Raw genomic sequence first — 18,704 nt, 5'->3', positions numbered from 1 at the left:
GGGTGCCATTTGGGATGCACACTGAGTCTCTATGGTCAACCACACTGAGGTTTCTGTTGGCTAACTTTTGTGTTTGAACAAACATTCCACGGACACACATATTCCATGTCCTGTTGGATAGCTTTGTCAGTGGTGGTCTCTCTGCCCTGAACTACATGTCCCAAGATGCAACAGGAGAAGATTGAGCTCAAGCCACCATCATTGACATGTGAGTCCCCCCTGATTCCAGGCCTTCCTCCCAGAACGTGATGGTCCTTCATTGGGCTTGGAAGATCAAGCCACCATCCTTTTGAAACCCCTGGGTCATATTCAAAATTGAGTTTCCTGGTTGTCCTCCCTGTTTCAGTATGTTTTCTTCCATTTGTTGCCTACATAATAAGAACATGGTGACCTTCCTCCAGCCATCTTTGTTTCTCTTGGGTTAATTTTCCCCTAGGTACAGATCTAGGATCAGCTTCCCCTCTCCCAATCTTAACATTAACCATTAGTTAGGAAAATGCAAAACTGACCCCAGATCAGCATCTATGGGCAACGTCACACTATGTTTGTTCAGGGTCTTTTCTTAAATGTCTCCCAGGTTGTCATAGATGATATCAGGTGATTGCAGGCCGCTGTGGGGGTACAAGGGATTGGATGGAGTCTTATGTCGAGACACTTTACTGTAGAGTTCCCATTTCCTCCGTCCACCGCTGCCTCCCCCTCCTCCCCCACCTACACCCCCAGCCATGTATCCCCCTCCTCCTCCCCCAAATCCTCCCCCAATCCCAAAACCTCCGCTACTGTTAATATTGTTAAGGTTAGTAGGACCTCCAGGCCCAGCCTTCCCCAGGGGCAGAGGCACAGGTTCCTTGCGAGGAAGAGCAGCCTTGTTGAGCTTGGGGGCCGTGACTGGCTTGGGGGGCCACTTGGCACCGGCTGGTGCTCTGATGATGGGTGGAGGCTGTGGTTGTGGTTGTTTTCCGTAGGAGGGGACTGCGTAGCTGTCCGTAGCCTTGATGTAGAGCCCCTCGTGGGGCTGAGGAGGAGGGTCGTCGCCCCCCATGTTCCTCCAGACGGAAAGGGTCGTCGCCCCCCCAGCTCCCTTTCCTATTCCCGAAATTGCTCCACCACCTGCTCTCCCCTCTGGTTCATCATAGATGTGCTCGCTGTTGGTATGTGACGATGAAGCTTCCGCCTGCCCCCTTAGCGAGCGCATGTTGCCCCCTCCTCCTCCACCTCCCTCCAACCCCAAAGCACCTGTCCTCTGTATCAAATCCATACTGACCCGATCATAAAGGTCTGAGTAGAGAGGTTCGGGCTGGTTGTTGCTATGGTTACGACCCCCGACTCCAGTAACCCCTCCCTCGCCGCAAAGGGGACGGAGTCGGGGGGTGGGGATGGGGGTGAGGTTTAGGGGGTTAGGGGTCTGTGTCTTGATAGCATCCACAGGGTCAGAGTAGAGAAAGTCACCGGTAGAGAGAAGGGGGAGGCGAACGGAGTCAGCTGGTTCGGAGTACACACTCCCCTGTTCTTCTTGAGACTGGGGCGCTCCTACTCCTCCTTTACATAAGATAAAAAAAGAGAATAAATACTTTATTAATCCCTGAGGGGAAATTGATTTTTGTTCATCATGTACACTGAAAAAAAATATAAACACAACATGTAAATTGTTGGTCCCATGCTTCATGAGCTGAAATAAAAGATCCCAGAAATTTTCCATACGCACAAAGTGTATTTCTCTCAAATTTGTTGCACAAATTTGTTTACATCCCTGTTAGTGAGCATTTATGCTTTGCCAAGATAATCCATCCTCATGACAGGTGTGACATATCAAGAAGCTGATTAAACAGCATGATCATTACACAACTGCACCTTGTGCTGGGGAAAATAAAAGGCCACTCTAAAATGGGCAGTTTTGTCACACAAAACAATGCCACAGATGTCTCAAGTTTTAAGGGAGCGTGCAATTGGCATGCTGACTGCAAGAATGTCCACCTGAGATGTTGACAGAGAATGTAATGTTAATGTCGTTTTAGAGAATTTGGGGGTTATGGTATGGGCAGGCATAAGCTACGGACAACAAACACAATTGCATTATCGATGGCAATTTGAATGCAGAGAGATACTGTGACGAGATCCTGAGGCCCATTGTCGTGCCATTCATCCGCCGCCCTGACCTCATGTTTCAGCATGATAATGCACGGCCCCATACCGCAAGAATCTGTACACAACTGCTGGAAGCTGAAAATGTCCCAGTTCTTCCATGGCCTGCATACTCACCAATGTCACCCATTGAGCATGTGTGGGATGCTCTGGATCGACGTGTACGACAGCGTGTTTCAGTTCCCGCCAATATCCAGCAACTTCACACAGCCATTGAAGAGGAGTGGGACAACATTCCACAGGCCACAATCAACAGCCTGATCAACTCTATGCGAAGGAGATGTGTCGCGCTGCTTGAGACAAATGGTGGCCCCAATTTTTTTTTTTTAAAGGTATCTGTGACCAACAGATGCATATCTGTATTCCCAGTCATGTGAAATCCACAGATTAGGGCCTCATTTATTTATTTCAATTGACTGATTGCCTTATATGAACTGTAACTCAGTAAAGTATTTGAAATTGTTGCATGTTGCGTACATTTTTGTTCAGTATACATACAGTGAGGGAAAAAAGTATTTGATCCCCTGCTGATTTTGTACGTTTGCCCACTGACAAAGAAATGATCAGTCTATAATTTTAATGGTAGGTTTATTTGAACAGTGAGAGACAGAATAACAACAAAAAATCCAGAAAAACGCATGTCAAAAATGTTATAAATTGATTTGCATTTTAATGAGGGAAATAAGTATTTGACCCCTCTCAATCAGAAAGATTTCTGGCTCCCAGGTGTCTTTTATACAGGTAACGAGCTGAGATTAGGAGCACACTCTTAAAGGGAGTGCTCCTAATCTCAGCTTGTTACCTGTATAAAAGACACCTGTCCACAGAAGCAATCAATCAATCAGATTCCAAACTCTCCACCATGGCCAAGACCAAAGAGCTCTCCAAGGATGTCAGGGACAAGATTGTAGACCTACACAAGACCATCACCAAGCAGCTTGGTGAGAAGGTGACAACAGTTGGTGCGATTATTCGCAAATGGAAGAAACACAAAATAACTGTCAATCTCCCTCGGACTGGGGCTCCATGCAAGATCTCACCTCGTGTAGTTGCAATGATCATGAGAACAGTGAGGAATCAGCCCAGAACTACACGGGAGGACCTTGTCAATGATCTCAAGGCAGCTGGGACCATAGTCACCTAGAAAACAATTGGTAACACACTACGCCGTGAAGGACTGAAATCCTGCAGCGCCCGCAAGGTCCCCCTGCTCAAGAAAGCACATTTATAGGGCCGTCTGAAGTTTGCCAATGAACATCTGAATGATTCAGAGGAGAACTGGGTGAAAGTGTTGTGGTCAGATGAGACCAAAATCGAGCTCTTTGGCATCAACTCAACTAGCCGTGTTTGGAGGAGGAGGAATGCTGCCTATGACCCTAAGAACACCATCCCCACCGTCAAACATGGAGGTGGAAACATTGTGCTTTGGGGGTGTTTTTCTGCTAAGGGGACAGGACAACTTCACCGCATCAAAGGGACGATGGACGGGGCCATGTACCGTCAAATCTTGGGTGAGAACCTCCTTCCCTCAGCCAGGGCATTGAAAATGGGTTGTGGATGGGTATTCCAGCATGACAATGACCCAAAATACACGGCCAAGGCAACAAAGGAGTAGCTCAAGAAGAAGCACATTAAGGTCCTGGAGTGGCCTAGCCAGTCTCCAGACCTTAATCCCATAGAAAATCTGTGGAGGGAGCTGAAGGGTCGAGTTGCCAAACGTCAGCCTCGAAACCATAATGACTTGGAGAAGATCTGCAAAGAGGAGTGGAACAAAATCCCTCCTGAGATGTGTGCAAACCTGGTGGCCAACTACAAGAAACGTCTGACCTCTGTGATTGCCAACAAGGGTTTTGCCACCAAGTACTAAGTCATGTTTTGCAGAATACTTATTTCCCTCATTAAAATGCAAATCAATTTATAACATTTTTGACATGCGTTTTTCTGGATTTTTTTGTTGTTATTCTGTCTCTCACTGTTCAAATAAACCTACCATTAAAATTATAGACGGATCATGTCTTTGTCAGTGGGCAAACGTACAAAATCAGCAGGGGATCAAATACTTTTTTCCCTCACTGTAGTCACGAAAAAGACCGATCAGCAGTCCAAATAATATAATCAGATCATAATTACCTCCTTATAATAATACATTTAATTTTAAGCGCTTTTCAAAACACCCAAAGTCACATTAAAATTAGCAAGAATATAAAAGTACACTAAACATCATGACACTAACCTTCTCTAGACATGAGCAAGCGCGGGGACATCCCCCCCACCCCTATCACCAACGGTGGTGGCTCTGGTAAACTCCTCCCTTTATAGTTCTGACCCTGGCTCTTCCCTCCATCACCCTCCCTCCTCCCGAACACTCCATCGGCCGATCCGGGCATACTCCCTCCGGAACTGGAATCCCCATCTGGATCCCGGTTACTGCTGTTGCCTTCGACTACCAAGCCACCGCCGCCCGATGCCATGGCGTTGCGTAGCTGCATGAGGGTGGGGCCAGGTTCTGATTCGAGGCTGCTCATTGGGTAGCGCTCCTCGGCCAAAGCCTTCTGTGATTGGATGGCCTGCTCGGCGATCAGGAAGATCTCGTTACCCTGCTTGGTCTCGAAGGTGAAGTTCCCTGGACCAGACTCACACCGCCGCCCTGCCTCAAACGAAAACATCACCTGGAAGAAAACAACAAACAACAATGTTATATGCAGGCCATATGTGTGAGGGGGTCCAATCTGGCCTGCGGTTGGTTTGAGTAAGAAAATAAAATAACAAAATACAAAAAAAAATACTTAAAAATGACTAAAACCAAATCGAAACTGTGTATAAATGATAATGGACCTGTATTCATACAGTTTATTGACTGTCCAGCTCGCTACTAATCACTAGAAGGTTGGAGAGCATCGAAATTACCAAAAATTATGGATAGAGGACCATTTCTTCGGACATTTTGGTGGCAAGGAAATATAAGACATTTTCAGTGCGGCCCTCCGGACCTCTTTGAAGACCAAATGCGGCCCCCGGGGCCAAATAAGTTTGAAACCCGTTATACAGTATTACAGTACATTCTAGATGTCATATACAATCACCTGGAGAGGAGGAAGACACAAGCCATAGTTTTATTCTGACTCTTATTCTGAAGATAATGTATAATGAGTCAGAGTTATTGTCTGTGATATGATTAATTAGACAAGACATTAAACAATATAAGCACTTTTACCGAACTGTCAGCCTGAGTCATCCCAACAACATGACCCCAGCTCCTTAAAATGTCAACACCTCACCATCTCTAAAGCCACTGACTATACAGAAAGCAGGTCATAGTCAAGGTTACGTAGTAATAACCACAGGTAGCGTTGGGTGTATCTATATGTATATATGAGGCCCATCGTAGCGCGAGACGTTTAGCACCTCATTCTATCTCTGACGTGTTTAGGGTGACCACACACACACAAACACTCATTCCTTTCACACTTACAGCTAGGAAGTGACATTTGTACACAGAGGCCTATGTCTTAGCATAAGCTAAGAATGTATGTGTGACATATGTAAGAGCGTGTGTGTATGAGTGAAAGCGTGCGCATCTCTCAGAGACCGTGGGAGTGAGACCTGCGTGAGCAACTCTGCAGATGAAGGGTCTTGTAAACATCAATGTACAAATGTCACTTCCTAGCTGTAAGTGTGAAAGGAATGAGTGTGTGTGCGCGTGTGAGTGAAAGTGTGTGTCTCTCAGAGACAGTGAGAGTGAGACCTGCATGAGAAACTCTGCAGGGTCTTATAAACCTTAATGTACAAATGTCACTTCCTAGCTGTAGGTGTAAAATGAATGTGTGTGTGTTCATGCCTGCATCCATGCACGTATGTGTGTGTGTGTGTGTGTCTCTTTACAGAATGTGTGCATGTATATAAAGTACCCACCCTATCTCGTCCATATCGCCTCAGTAGTTTGTAGGGCCACACCAGTAGAATACTCTTCGTCTTGGACTCCTTCAGTATGAGACTGTCATTGTCAGCCTTCAGCCAGTAGGTTCCCAACAGACCACAACGCTCTGAGGCCTCGGTCCTCTGCACACTCACCCAAAACTCATTTCCTGTAGAGGGATGAGGAGAGGTGAGATGGACGTAAGGGACAAAACCAGAATGCTAACAAAATCAAATCAAAGTTTATTGGTTGAATACACAGATTTGCTGATTTTCGCCTGTGCAGCAAAATGCTTGTGTTTCTAGTGCCAACAGTGTCTGGAATATATACAGTACCAGTCAAAAGTTTGGACATACCTACTCATTCAAGGGTTTTTCTTTATTTTTACTATTTTCTACATTGTAGATAGTGGAAGACATCAAAAGTATGAAATAACACAGCATGTAGTAACCAAAAAAGTGTTAAACCAATCCAAATATATTTTATATTTGAGATTCTTCAAATAGCCACCCTTTGCCTTGATGACAGCTTTGCACACTCTTGGCATTCTCCAGCTTCATGAGTTAGTCACCTGGAATGCATTTCAATTAACAGGTGTGCCTTGTTAAAAGTTAATTTGTGGAATTTCTTTCCTTTTTTAACGTGTTTGAGCCAATCAGCTGTGTTGTGACAAGGTGTGTGTGGTTGTGTGTGTGTGTGTGGGGGGGGGGGGTATACAGAAGACAGCCCTATTTGGTAAAAGACCAAGTCCATATTATGGCAAGAACAGCTCAAATAAGCGAAGAGAAAAGACAGTCCATCATTCAGTCAGTCAATAAGGAACATTTTCCATGAGGACCGCCTTACGAATGGAAGACCCAGAGTTACCTCTGCTGCAGAGGATACGTTTATTAGAGTTACCAGCCCCAGAAATTGCAGCCCAAATAAATGCTTAACAGAGTTAAAGTAACAGACACATCTCAACATCGACTGTTCAGAGGGGACTGTGTGAATCAGGCCTTCATTGTCGAATTGCTGCAAAGAAACCACTACTAAAGGACACCAGTAAGAAGAAGAGACCTGCTTGGGCCAAGAAACACGAGCAATGGACATTAGACCGATGGAAATTTGTCCTTTGGTCTGGAGTCCAAAATTGAGATTTTTGGTTCCAACCGCCATGTCTTTGTGAGACGCGGTGTCGGTGAACAGATGACCTCCGCATGTGTATTTCCCACCGTAAAGCTAGGAGGAGGAGGTGTTATGGTGTAGGGGTGCTTTGCTGGTGACACTGTCTGTGATTTATTTAGAATTCAAGGCACACTTAAAAAGCATGGCTACCACAGCATTCTACAGCGATACGCCATCCCATCTGGTTTGGGCTTAGTGGGACTATCATTTGTTTTTCAACAGGACAATGACCCAACACACCTCCAGGCTGTGTAAGGGCTATTTTACCAAGAAGGAGAGCAATGGAGTGCTGTATCATATGACCTGGCCTCCACAATCCCCCGACCTCAACCCAATTGAGATGGTTTGGGATGAGTTGGACAACATAGTGAAGGAAAAGCAGACAACAGGTGCTCAGCATACGTGGGAACTCCTTCAAGACTGTTGGAAAAGCATTCCAGGTGAAGCTGGTTGAGAGAATGCCAAGAGTGAGCAGAGCTGTCAACAAGGCAAAGGGTGGCTATTTGAAGAATCTCAAATATAAAATATATTTTGATTTGTTTAACACTTTTTTGGTTACTACACGATTCAATATGTGTTATTTCATAGTTTTGATGTCTTCACTATTATTCTACAATGTAACAAATTGTAAAAATAAAGAAAAACCCTGGAATGAGTAGGTGTCCAAACTTTTGACTGGTAGTGTATATAACTATATATATATATATATATATATATATATATATATATATATATATACACACACACACTCACAAACAGTGCATTCAGAAAGTATTCAGACCCCTTGACTTTTTCCACGTTTTGTTACGTTACAGCCTGATAAAAAAAATGGATTAAATTGTTTCATCAATCTACACATAATAGCCCATAATGACAAAGCAAAAACAGGTTTTTAGCATTTTTGCAAATTTATAAAAAAACTGAAATATCACATTTACATAAGTATTCAGTCCCTTTACTCAGTACTTTGTTGAAGCACCTTTGGCAGCGATTACAGCCTCGAGTCTTCTTGGGTATGACGCTACAAGCTTGGCACACCTGTATTGGGGGAGTTTCCCGCATTCTTCTCTGCAGATCCTCTCAAGCTCTGTCAGGATGGATGCGGAGCGTCACTGCACAGCTGTTTTCAGGTCTCTCCAGAGATGTTCGATCGGGTTCAAGCCCGGGCTCTGGCTGGGCAACTCAAGGACATTGAGACTTGTCCCGAAGCCACTCCTGCGTTGTCTTGGCTGAGGGCTTAGGGTTTTTGTCCTGTTGGAAGGTGAACCTTCGCCCCAGTCTGAGGTCCTGAGCGCTCTGGATCAGGTTTTCATCAAGGATCTCTCTATACTTTGCTCCGTTCATCTTTCCCTCGATCCTGACTAGTCACCCAGTCCCCACCACTGAAAAACATCCCCACATCATGCTGCAACACCATGCTTCACCGTAAGGATGGTGCCAGGTTTCCTCCAGACATGACGCTTGGCATTCAGGCCAAAGAGTTCAATCTTGGTTTCATCAGACCAGAGAATCTTGTTTCTCATGGTCTGAGTCTTTTAGGTGCCTTTAGGCAAACTCCAAGCGGGCTGTCATGAGCCTTTTATTGAGGAGTGGCTTCCGTCTGGCCACTCTACCATAAAGGCCTGATTGGTGGAGTGTAGCAGAAATGATTGTCCTTCTGGAAGGTTCTCCCATCTCCACAGAGGAACTCTGGAGCTCTGTCTCTGACCAAGACCCTTCTTCCCCTATTGCTCAGTTTGGCCAGGCGGCCAGCTCTAGGAAGAGTCTTGATGGTTCCAAACTTCTTCCATTTAAGAATGATGGAGTACACTGTGTTGTTGTGCCTTTCCAAATCATGTCCAATCAATTGAATTTACCACAGGTGGACTCCAATCAAGTTGTAGAAACATCTCAATGATGATCAATGGAAACAGGATGCACCTGAGCTCAATTTCGAGTCTAGGTATTTCTGTTCTTTATTTTTAATACATTTGCAAAAATTTCTAAAAACCTGTTTTCGCTTTGTTTTTATGAGGTACTGTGTGTAGATTGAGGGGGGAAAAACAATTTAATCAATTTTAGAATAAGGCTGTAACGTAACAAAATGTGGAAAAAGTAAAGGGGTCTGAATACTTTCCGAATGCACTGTATATGGTATGTATGGACAGTACGGTGCCTTGAGAAAGTATTCAACCCCCTTGACTTTTTGTGTTACAGCCTGAATTTTAAAATTGATTACATTCAGATTTAGTGTCACTGGCCTACACACAATACCCCATAATATCAAAATGGAATTATGTTTTTGGACATTTTTACAAATTATTTAAAATGCCTCGAGTCAATAAGTATTCAACCCCTAAGTAAGTTAGTATTCCCCTATTATTCAAGCCTAAATAAGTTCAGGAGAAAAAAATTGCTTAAGTCACATAAGTGCAATATTAGAGTTGAACATAATTTTTTTAATGACTACCTCATCTCTGTAACCCACACATACAATTATCTGTAAAGTCCCTTAGTCGAGCAGTGAATTTCAATCACAGATTCAACCAAAAAGACCAGGGAGGTTTTCCAATGCCTCGCAAAGAAGGGCACCTATTGGTAGACATTGAATATCCATTTGAGCATGGTGAAGTTATTAATTACACTTTGGATGGTGTATCAATACACACAGTCACTACAAAGATACAGGTGTTCCGTCCTAACTCATTTGCCGGAGAGGAAGGAAACCGCTCAGGGATTTCACCATGAGGACAATGGTGACCTAAAAAATGTGGGGGGTGTGGGGAGTTCTGAACTGACATATGGAATTGTTGCATGTTACATTTTCCAATATAAATAGGATATACACCCCTTGTAGATGGCAAAACACCCCTTGTGGATGTGCTAGTAAGCAACGCACCCCTCAAGTGCATGACGAAGCCTGTGACGTTCGTTCAGGTGAAGACTCTGGAGCTGACTGGGGACAACATCTGGTGAAGATAGCGGTTCTACAAACAAGTAGCTATTACTCCTCGGGCCTGAAGTCCTAGAATAACACTAAAATGGTAATTGTCTCTTTTATACGCGTACATGATTTTTGTTGGTAAAAGGCATGAACTTGGCATTGCTAGCTGGCTTGCAACTGGAAAGCTGTATCAGGTAGCTTTAGATGTGAGGGGAAAACGAATAGCTATATTTGCTATGGTATCCATATGCTTTTATAAAGTTGATTAAAAAAATGCCACTAGCTAGCTAGATTGAAACTGCTGGGGAAAAGTTAGGTAACGTTAGCTAACTCCCCACCATCAGTCTGAGTTCACCACCTTAGCTAGCCAAGTGTACTGTAGCTAGGTTTCTAGAAAATAACTATATTATTTCTAGCTATAATACTGACTATCCTGAACACTTTCTGTCCAACTACTTCGTTCCCCTGTTTGTTTATTGATGCACTGGTGATTGAAAAAGTTGGCAAGAAAAATGCCCCTCCTTCATTTCACTGCAAATAGGCTGTTGTTGTGGTATAACTGACTAGGCTAATTCTTATTCATGTTTTTGGTGTTGTTGCATTTCAGATGAAGAGGGCATTAGATCATTAGAAAGCAGAATGCAGACAGACCAGGGCCCGTATTCACAAAGCATCGCAGAGTAGGAGTACTGATTTTAGGATCACAATGAATGATTACATTTACAAGGGGTAGCTGGTCCTAGATCATTATTCCTACACTGAAGACACTTTGTGAATACGGGCCCGGGAAGAAAGCTTTTGCCCAATACCTTGCACAGCAGTCTTTCACCACAGGACCCTAGAGGTATAACAGTATATGCTAATTAACTGAATATTTGTATGTGAATTTCAATATCAATGACCCTAACAAAAGGTTTGAAGTGTTCGGCAACATGTGCAGTGAACATGGCTTTGGTGATGAAAGGTACATAATGCATTTATTGTCATCTCCCTATCAGGCCACTGCGTGCTGTGATATGGGCTTGGATGGTGACACACATTTCTTAAAGCTTCCTGACAGAATTCTGGGGGTCTTTCCTGGGAGTACAGCAACAGTCTCTGTCTCGCAGCCATTCTGTAAACATGTATTGTATGTAACCACTCAAATTCATACAAACTGCTACAGACGCAAGCACTGACTTATATTCACTTTGTCCCATTCTTTAATCTTGTCTGGGATATATTTTAGTTGAGACACCAGTATGATATACATTAATAAAAATGTATTCACTCCAGACATGAGACTTGCATTTACTTTAGACCTTTTAAATCATAAGCTCAAAGTGTATTTGTCTGGTTTATCTAGCTAGCTAAGTGTATAACACAGTGTTTACACCAACTGGGCAGTTATCAAAGACACTCACTCTGTAACTTACCATATTCTTCTGACCAACTAGACATTACTTTAGCCAACCTCGGCCACTCCTTCTTGCCTACTCCCGTCTATAGGTCTTCTAGGTTCAAAATGACATGGCTGTAGTCCAGTGCTTCATTGTCAAAAGAAATCCACTCGCACACTGCCATCTGGTGCAGCCAGACAGTCAATGGCTCAGCGATCCAAAAGTATTCACCTGAATCTACGTCAAGCCTGGACAACATTCTATTTAATATTTGTAAGGTGCGCGTGCAGCTCAGAAGTATATAATCGATTATATCTCCAATTTACAATGTCGGATTGAAAAGAAAAATCATACATACACTACCGGTCAAAAGTTTTAGAACACCTACTCATTCAAGGGTTTTTCTATATTTTTACTATTTTCTACATTGTAGAATAACAGTGAAGACATCACAACTATGAAATAACACATGAAATCATGTAGTAACCAAAAAAGTGTTAAACAAATCAAAATTTATTTTATATTTGAGATTCTTCAAATTGCCGTTGCCTTGATGACAGCTTTGCACACTCTTGGCATTCTCTCAACCAGCGTCACCTGGAATGCTTTTCCAACAGTCTTGAAGGAGCAATTGTTGGCTGCTTTTCCTTCACTCTGCGGTACGACTCATCCCAAACCATCTCAATTTGGTTGAGGTCGGGGGATTGTGGAGGCCAGGTCATCTGATGCATTTTGATTTGTTGAACACTTTTCTGGTTACTACATGATTCCATATGTGTTATTTCATAGTTTTGATGTCTTCACTATTATTCTACAATGTAGAAAATAGTAAAAATCAAGAAAAACCCTTGAATGAGTAGGTGTTCTAAAACTTTTGACCGGTAGTGTATATGCACTACTCATAATTTTTTATTTATTTTTTTAAGTGAAACATGGCCTTTAAAATGGCCATACTATGGATAATTTAGCTATTTGATTTAGAAAAAATAAAACATATTGCATTTCTTTGATAAAATATTGAATTTGGCCTTTACTATTATAGCACATAGAAACGCAACAAACAACGCATTCATAAATGTAAAAAAAAGACAGTCCAAAAATAAATCATAAGGAATAAGGTTTTGAAGTGTCTGTCCGATATCTAGGAGCTATTTTTGGTCATGTAGTGTATGTGGACACCTGCTCGTCGAACATCTCATTCCAAAATCATGGGCATTAATATGGAGTTGGTCCACCCTTTGCTGCTATAACAGCCTCCACTCTTCTGGGAAGGCTTTCCACTGGATGTTGCTGCGGGGACTTGCTTCCATTCAGTCACAAGTGCAATAGTGAGACCGGGAACTGATGTTGGGCGATTAGGCCTGGCTCGCAGTCGGCGTTCCAATTCATCCCAAAGGTGTTAGATGGGGTTGAGGTCAGGGCTCTGTGCAGGCCAGTCAATTTCTTCCACATCTTGACAAACCATTTCTGTATGGACCTCGCTTTGTGCACGGGGGCATTGTCATGCTGAAACAGGAAAGGGCCTTCCCCAAACTGTTGCCACAAAGTTGGAAGCACAGAATCGTCTAGAATGTAATTGTATGCTGTAGCGTTAAGATTTCCCTTCACTGGAACTAAGGGGCCTAGCCCGAATCATGAAAAACATCCCCAGACCATTATTCCTCCTCCACCAAACTTTACAGTTGGCACTATGCATTCGGGCAGGTAGCGTTCACCTGGCATCCGCCAAATGCAGATTCGTTGATCGGACTGCCAGATGGTTGATGATTCATTACTTCAGAGAACGCATTTCCACTGCTCCAGAGTCCATTGGCTGCGAGCTTTACACCACTCCGGCCGACGCTTGGCATCGCGCATGATGATCTTAGGCTTGTGTGCGGCTGCTAAGCCATGGAAACCCATTTCATGAGGCTCCCAACGAACAGTTCTTGTGCTGACGTTGCTTCCCGAGGCCGTTTGGAACTCGGTAGTGAGTGTTGCAACTGAGGACAGATGATTTTAACGCGCAACGCACCTCAGCACTCGGTGGTCACGTTCTGTGAACCTGTGTGGCCTACCACTTTGCGGCTGAGCCATTGTTGCTCCTACACGTTTCCACTTCACAATAACATAACTTACAGCTCTAGCAGGGCAGAAATTTGACGAATTATCTTACTGGAAAGGTGGCATCCTACTGAATGACGGTGCCATGTTGAAAAGTCACTGAGCTTTTCAGTAAGGCCATTCCACTGCCAATGTTTGTCTATGGAGATTGCATGGCTGTGTGCTCTTTTTAATACACCTGTCAGCAACGGGTGTGGTAGAAATAGCCGAATCCCCTAATTTGAAGGGGTGTCCACATACATATATACATACAGTGGGGAGAACAAGTATTTGATACACTGCCGATTTTGCAGGTTTTCCTACTTACAAAGCATGTAGAGGTCTGTCATTTTTATCATAGCTACACTTCAACTGTGAGAGACGGAATCTAAAACAAAAATCCAGAAAATCACATTGTATGATTTTTAAGTAATTAATTTGCATTTTATTGCATGACATAAGTATTTGATACATCAGAAAAGCAGAACTTAATATTTGGTACAAAAACCTTTGTTTGCAATTACAGAGATCATACGTTTCCTGTAGGTCTTGACCAGGTTTGCACACACCGCAGCAGGGATTTTGGCCCACTCCTCCATACAGACCTTCCCAGATCCTTCAGGTTTCGGGGCTGTCGCTGGGCAATACGGACTTTCAGCTCCCTCCAAAGATTTTCTATTGGGTTCAGGTCTGGAGACTGGCTAGGCCACTCCAGGACCTTGAGATGCTTCATACGGAGCCACTCCTTAGTTGCCCTGGCTGTGTGTTTTGGGTCTTTGTCATGCTGGAAGACCCAGCCACGACCTATCTTCAATGCTCTTACTGAGGGAAGGAGGTTGTTGGCCAAAATCTCGCGATACATGGCCCCATCCATCCTCCCCTCAATACGGTGCAGTCGTCCTGTCCCCTTTGCAGAAAAGCATCCCCAAAGAATGATGTTTCCACCTCCATGCTTCACGGTTGGGATGGTGTTCTTGGGGTTGTACTCATCCTTCTTCTTCCTCCAAACACGGCGAGTGGAGTTTAGACCAAAAAGCTCTATTTTTGTCTCATCAGACCACATGACCTTCTCCCATTCCTCCTCTGGATCATCCAGATGGTCATTGGCAAACTTCAGACGGGCCTGGACATGCGCTGGCTTGAGCAGGGGGACCTTGCGTGCGCTGCAGGATTTTAATCCATGACGGCGTAGTGTGTTACTAATGGTTTTCTTTGAGACTGTGGTCCCAGCTCTCTTCAGGTCATTGACCAGGTCCTGCCGTGTCGTTCTGGGCTGATCCCTCACCTTCCTCATGATCATAGATGCCCCACGAGGTGAGATCTTGCATGGAGCCCCAGACCGAGGGTGATTGACCGTCATCTTGAACTTCTTCCATTTTCTAATAATTGCGCCAACAGTTGTTGCCTTCTCACCAAGCTGCTTGCCTATTGTCCTGTAGCCCATCCCAGCCTTGTGCAGGTCTACAATTTTATCCCTGATGTCCTTACACAGCTCTCTGGTCTTGGCCATTGTGAAGAGGTTGGAGTCTGTTTGATTGAGTGTGTGGACAGGTGTCTTTTATACAGGTAACGAGTTCAAACAGGTGCAGTTAATACAGGTAATGAGTGGAGAACAGGAGAGCTTCTTAAAGAAAAACTAACAGGTCTGTGAGAGCCAGAATTCTTACTGGTTGGTAGGTGATCAAATACTTATGTCATGCAATAAAATGCAAATTAATTACTTAAAAATCATACAATGTGATTTTCTGGATTTTTGTTTTAGATTCCGTCTCTCACAGTTGAAGTGTACCTATGATAAAAATTACAGACCTCTACACGCTTTGTAAGTAGGAAAACCTGCAAAATCGGCAGTGTATCAAATACTTGTTCTCCCCACTGTATGTATATATATATATATATATATATATATATATATATATATATATATATATATATATATATATAAGAAAGCTCAGGAAATATAGTAGTTTTTTTAACACATATTTACCCCCCTTTTTGGGGTAGGCACAAAACTACCTCCATACTTTCATTCCTTTTTTTAACCGGTACCTGTCACCTTCAGACGAGTCCCGTGACACTTCTGGGGGTCAAAGAGCAAATCGGAGAACACCATCGTGTTCGTGAGAGTCCCCCCTTTCCATAGAGTGGTCATAATTGTTAGGCCAAACCATTTGGACGATACAGACGTTTTCGTGAGAAGACCGATTTTCGGGATGTCTCATGTTCTGACAAACACTGCTGCTGCTCGGCCACCTTCCACTGCAGATGCGGAAGGCAATCATACGTGGATGTAGTGGATTGAGACGCAGCCCATGTAAAACATATCTCAAGCTTAAACATACATAAAAAAAATTTATGGGGACTTTTTTTACTATGTTACTTAGATTGACGCACCGCTGCGTCAATAGACTCTAGGGGCTTAATTGCTGTGATACTTGAAAACTGAAGATGGATCAACACCATTGTAGTTACTCCGGAATACTAACCTAAATGACAGAGTGAAAAGAAGGAAGCCTGTATAGAATATAAATATTCCAAAACATGCATCCTGTTTGCAATAAGGCACTAAAGTAAAACTGCAAAAAATGTGGCAAACATATTAACTTTATGTCCTGAATACGAAGTGTTATGTTTGGGGCAAATCCAACACAACACATCATTGAGTACCACTCTTCATATTTTCAAGCATGGTGTTGGCTGCATCATGTTATGGTTTTGCTTGTCATCGGCAAGGACTAGGGAGTTTTTTAGGATAAAAGAAACGGAATAGAGCTAAGCACATGCAAAATCCTAGAGGAAAACCTGGTTGTCTGCTTTCACTTTTCAGCAAGACAATAACCTAAAACACAAGGCCAAATATACAGTGCATTCGGAAAGTATTCAGACCCCTTGACATTTTCCACATTTTGTTACGTTACAGCCTTATTCTAAAATGGATGAAATACGAAATTGTCCTCAGCAATGTACACACAATACCCCATAATGACAAAACATAAACAGGTCGTTAGAAATGTTTGCACATTTATAAAATTTTTTAAACAGAAATACCTTATTTATATAAGTATTCAGACCCTTTGCAATGAGACTCGAAGTTGAGCTCAGGTGAATCATGTTTCCATTGATCATCCTTGAGATGTTTTTACAACTTGTTTGGAGTCCACCTGTGGTAAATTCAACTGATTGGACATTATTTGGAAAGGCACACACCTGTCTATATATGCTCCCACAGTTGACAGTGCATGTCAGAGCAAAAACCAATCCATGAGGTCAAAGGAATTGTCCGTAGAGCTCCGAAACAGGATTGTGTCGAGGCACAGATCTGGGGAATTGTATGAAAAAATTTCTGCAGCATTGAAGGTCCCCAAGAACATAGTGGCCTCCATCATTCTTAAATGGAAGAAGTTTGAAACCATCAAGACTCTTCCTAGAGCTGGCCTCCTGGCCAAACTGAGCAATTGGGGGAGAAGGTTCTTGGTCAGGGAGGTGACCAAGCACAGGCTCTCCCATCTCCACAGAGGAACTCTAGAGCTCTGTCAGTGACCATCGGGTTGATGGTCACTCTGACAGAGCTCTAGACTTCCTCTGTGGAGATGGGAGAACCTTCCAGAAGGACAACCATCTCTGCTGCGCTCCACCAAACAGGACGTTATGGTAGAGCAGCCAGATGGAAGCCACACTTAAGTAAAAGGCACATGACAGCCCGCTTGGAGTTTGCCAAAAGTCACCTAAAGCCTCTCAGACCATGAGAAACAAGATTCTCTGGTCTGATTAAACCAAGATTGAACTCTTTGGCCTGAATGCCAAGCGTCACGTCTGGAGGAAACCTGGCACCATCCCTACGGTGAAGCATGGTGGTGGCAGCATCATGCTGTGGGGATGTTGTTCAGCGGCAGGGACTTGGAGACTAGTCAGGATCGAGGGAAAGATGAACGGAGCAAAGTACAGAGAGATCCTTGATGAAACCCTGCTCCAGAGTGCTCAGGACCTCAGACTGGGGCGAAGGTTCACGACCCTAAGCACACATCCAAGACAACACAGGAGTGGCTTCGGGACAAGTCTCTGAAAGTCCTTGAGTGGCCCAGCCAGAGCCCGGACTTGAACCCGATCGAACATCTCTGGAGAGACCGGAAAATAGCTGTGCAGCAACGCTCCCCATCCAACCTGACAGCGCTTGAGAGCATCTGCAGAGAAGAATGGGAGAAACTCCCCAAATACAGGTGTGCTGAGCTTGTAGCATCATACCCAAGAACACTCGATGCTGTAAAGGGTCTGAAAACTTATGTAAATGGTTATTTCTAAAAACCTGTTTTTGCTTTGTCATTATTGTGTGTAGATACATAAAAAATAAAAAATAAACTAATCAATTTTAGAATAAGGCTGTAACGTAACAAAATGTGGAAATAGTCAAGGGGTCTGAATACTTTCCGGAGGCACTGTACACTGGAGTTGCTTACCAAGACGACAATGAATTTTCCTGAACGCTGAGCCAAGTTAGTTTGACTTAAATCTAGCAATGATCAACAACCAACTTGACAGAAAGACACACAGCTGTAATCGCTGCCAAAGGTGATTCTAACATGTATTGACTCAGGAGTATAAATACTTAGGTAAATTAGATATTTCTGTATTTCATTTTCAATACAATCACTGTCATTATGGGGTATTGTGTGTAGATGGGTGAGAAGAAACAAAATATATATTTTGAATTCAGGCAGTAACACAACGAAATGTGGAATAAGTCAAGGAGTATGAATATTTCTGAAGGCACTGTATATGAATAGAAAAGGTGTGTACAGCAGTATTTATATAGAATGAGCCATGACTAGAATACAGTATATACATGTAAAGTGGGTAAAACAGTATGTAAACATTTATTAAAGTGACCAAGTCACTATTATTAGAGTCACAAGCAAGTCTCAAGTCAAGTCCCAAGTAGAACGGGTCGATCTCGAGTCAATTCTAAGTCGTGTATTCTAAGAGCAAGTCAAATCGAGATTTTTCAAGTGAAGTAAAAAAATATACATAATCCATACAGGCAGTGACTTGTTCAACTACAAATCTTTGTCTATTTATTGATGCTACCAGACAGCCCTTT

The 18,704-nt window shown here is 43.3% G+C and overlaps 1 protein-coding gene across 1 annotated transcript in view; it reads right to left on the bottom strand.

The window, feature by feature from the left end:
* Positions 1 to 562: 562 nt before the first annotated feature.
* The window catches only part of LOC311132524 (docking protein 1-like), a gene marked incomplete at its 3' end in the record, with an annotated part of 55,265 nt that continues 37,123 nt past the window's right edge, over positions 563 to 18,704 (bottom strand). The window contains exons 5-7 of the mRNA XM_084165797.1: positions 6,055 to 6,227; positions 4,376 to 4,811; positions 563 to 1,539 (exon numbers count right to left, since the gene is read on the bottom strand). Of these exons, the coding sequence (XP_084021923.1) occupies positions 563 to 1,539; positions 4,376 to 4,811; positions 6,055 to 6,227 (1,586 nt within the window). The remainder of the gene's footprint in view (positions 1,540 to 4,375; positions 4,812 to 6,054; positions 6,228 to 18,704) is intronic.

This window comes from Coregonus lavaretus, assembly GCF_964263955.1.
Source record: "Coregonus lavaretus genome assembly, chromosome: 7".
Lineage (NCBI taxonomy): Eukaryota > Metazoa > Chordata > Actinopteri > Salmoniformes > Salmonidae > Coregonus > Coregonus lavaretus.
The sequence above is the reverse complement of the archived record's forward strand: the minus strand, read 5'-3'. Positions and strand labels throughout refer to the sequence as shown.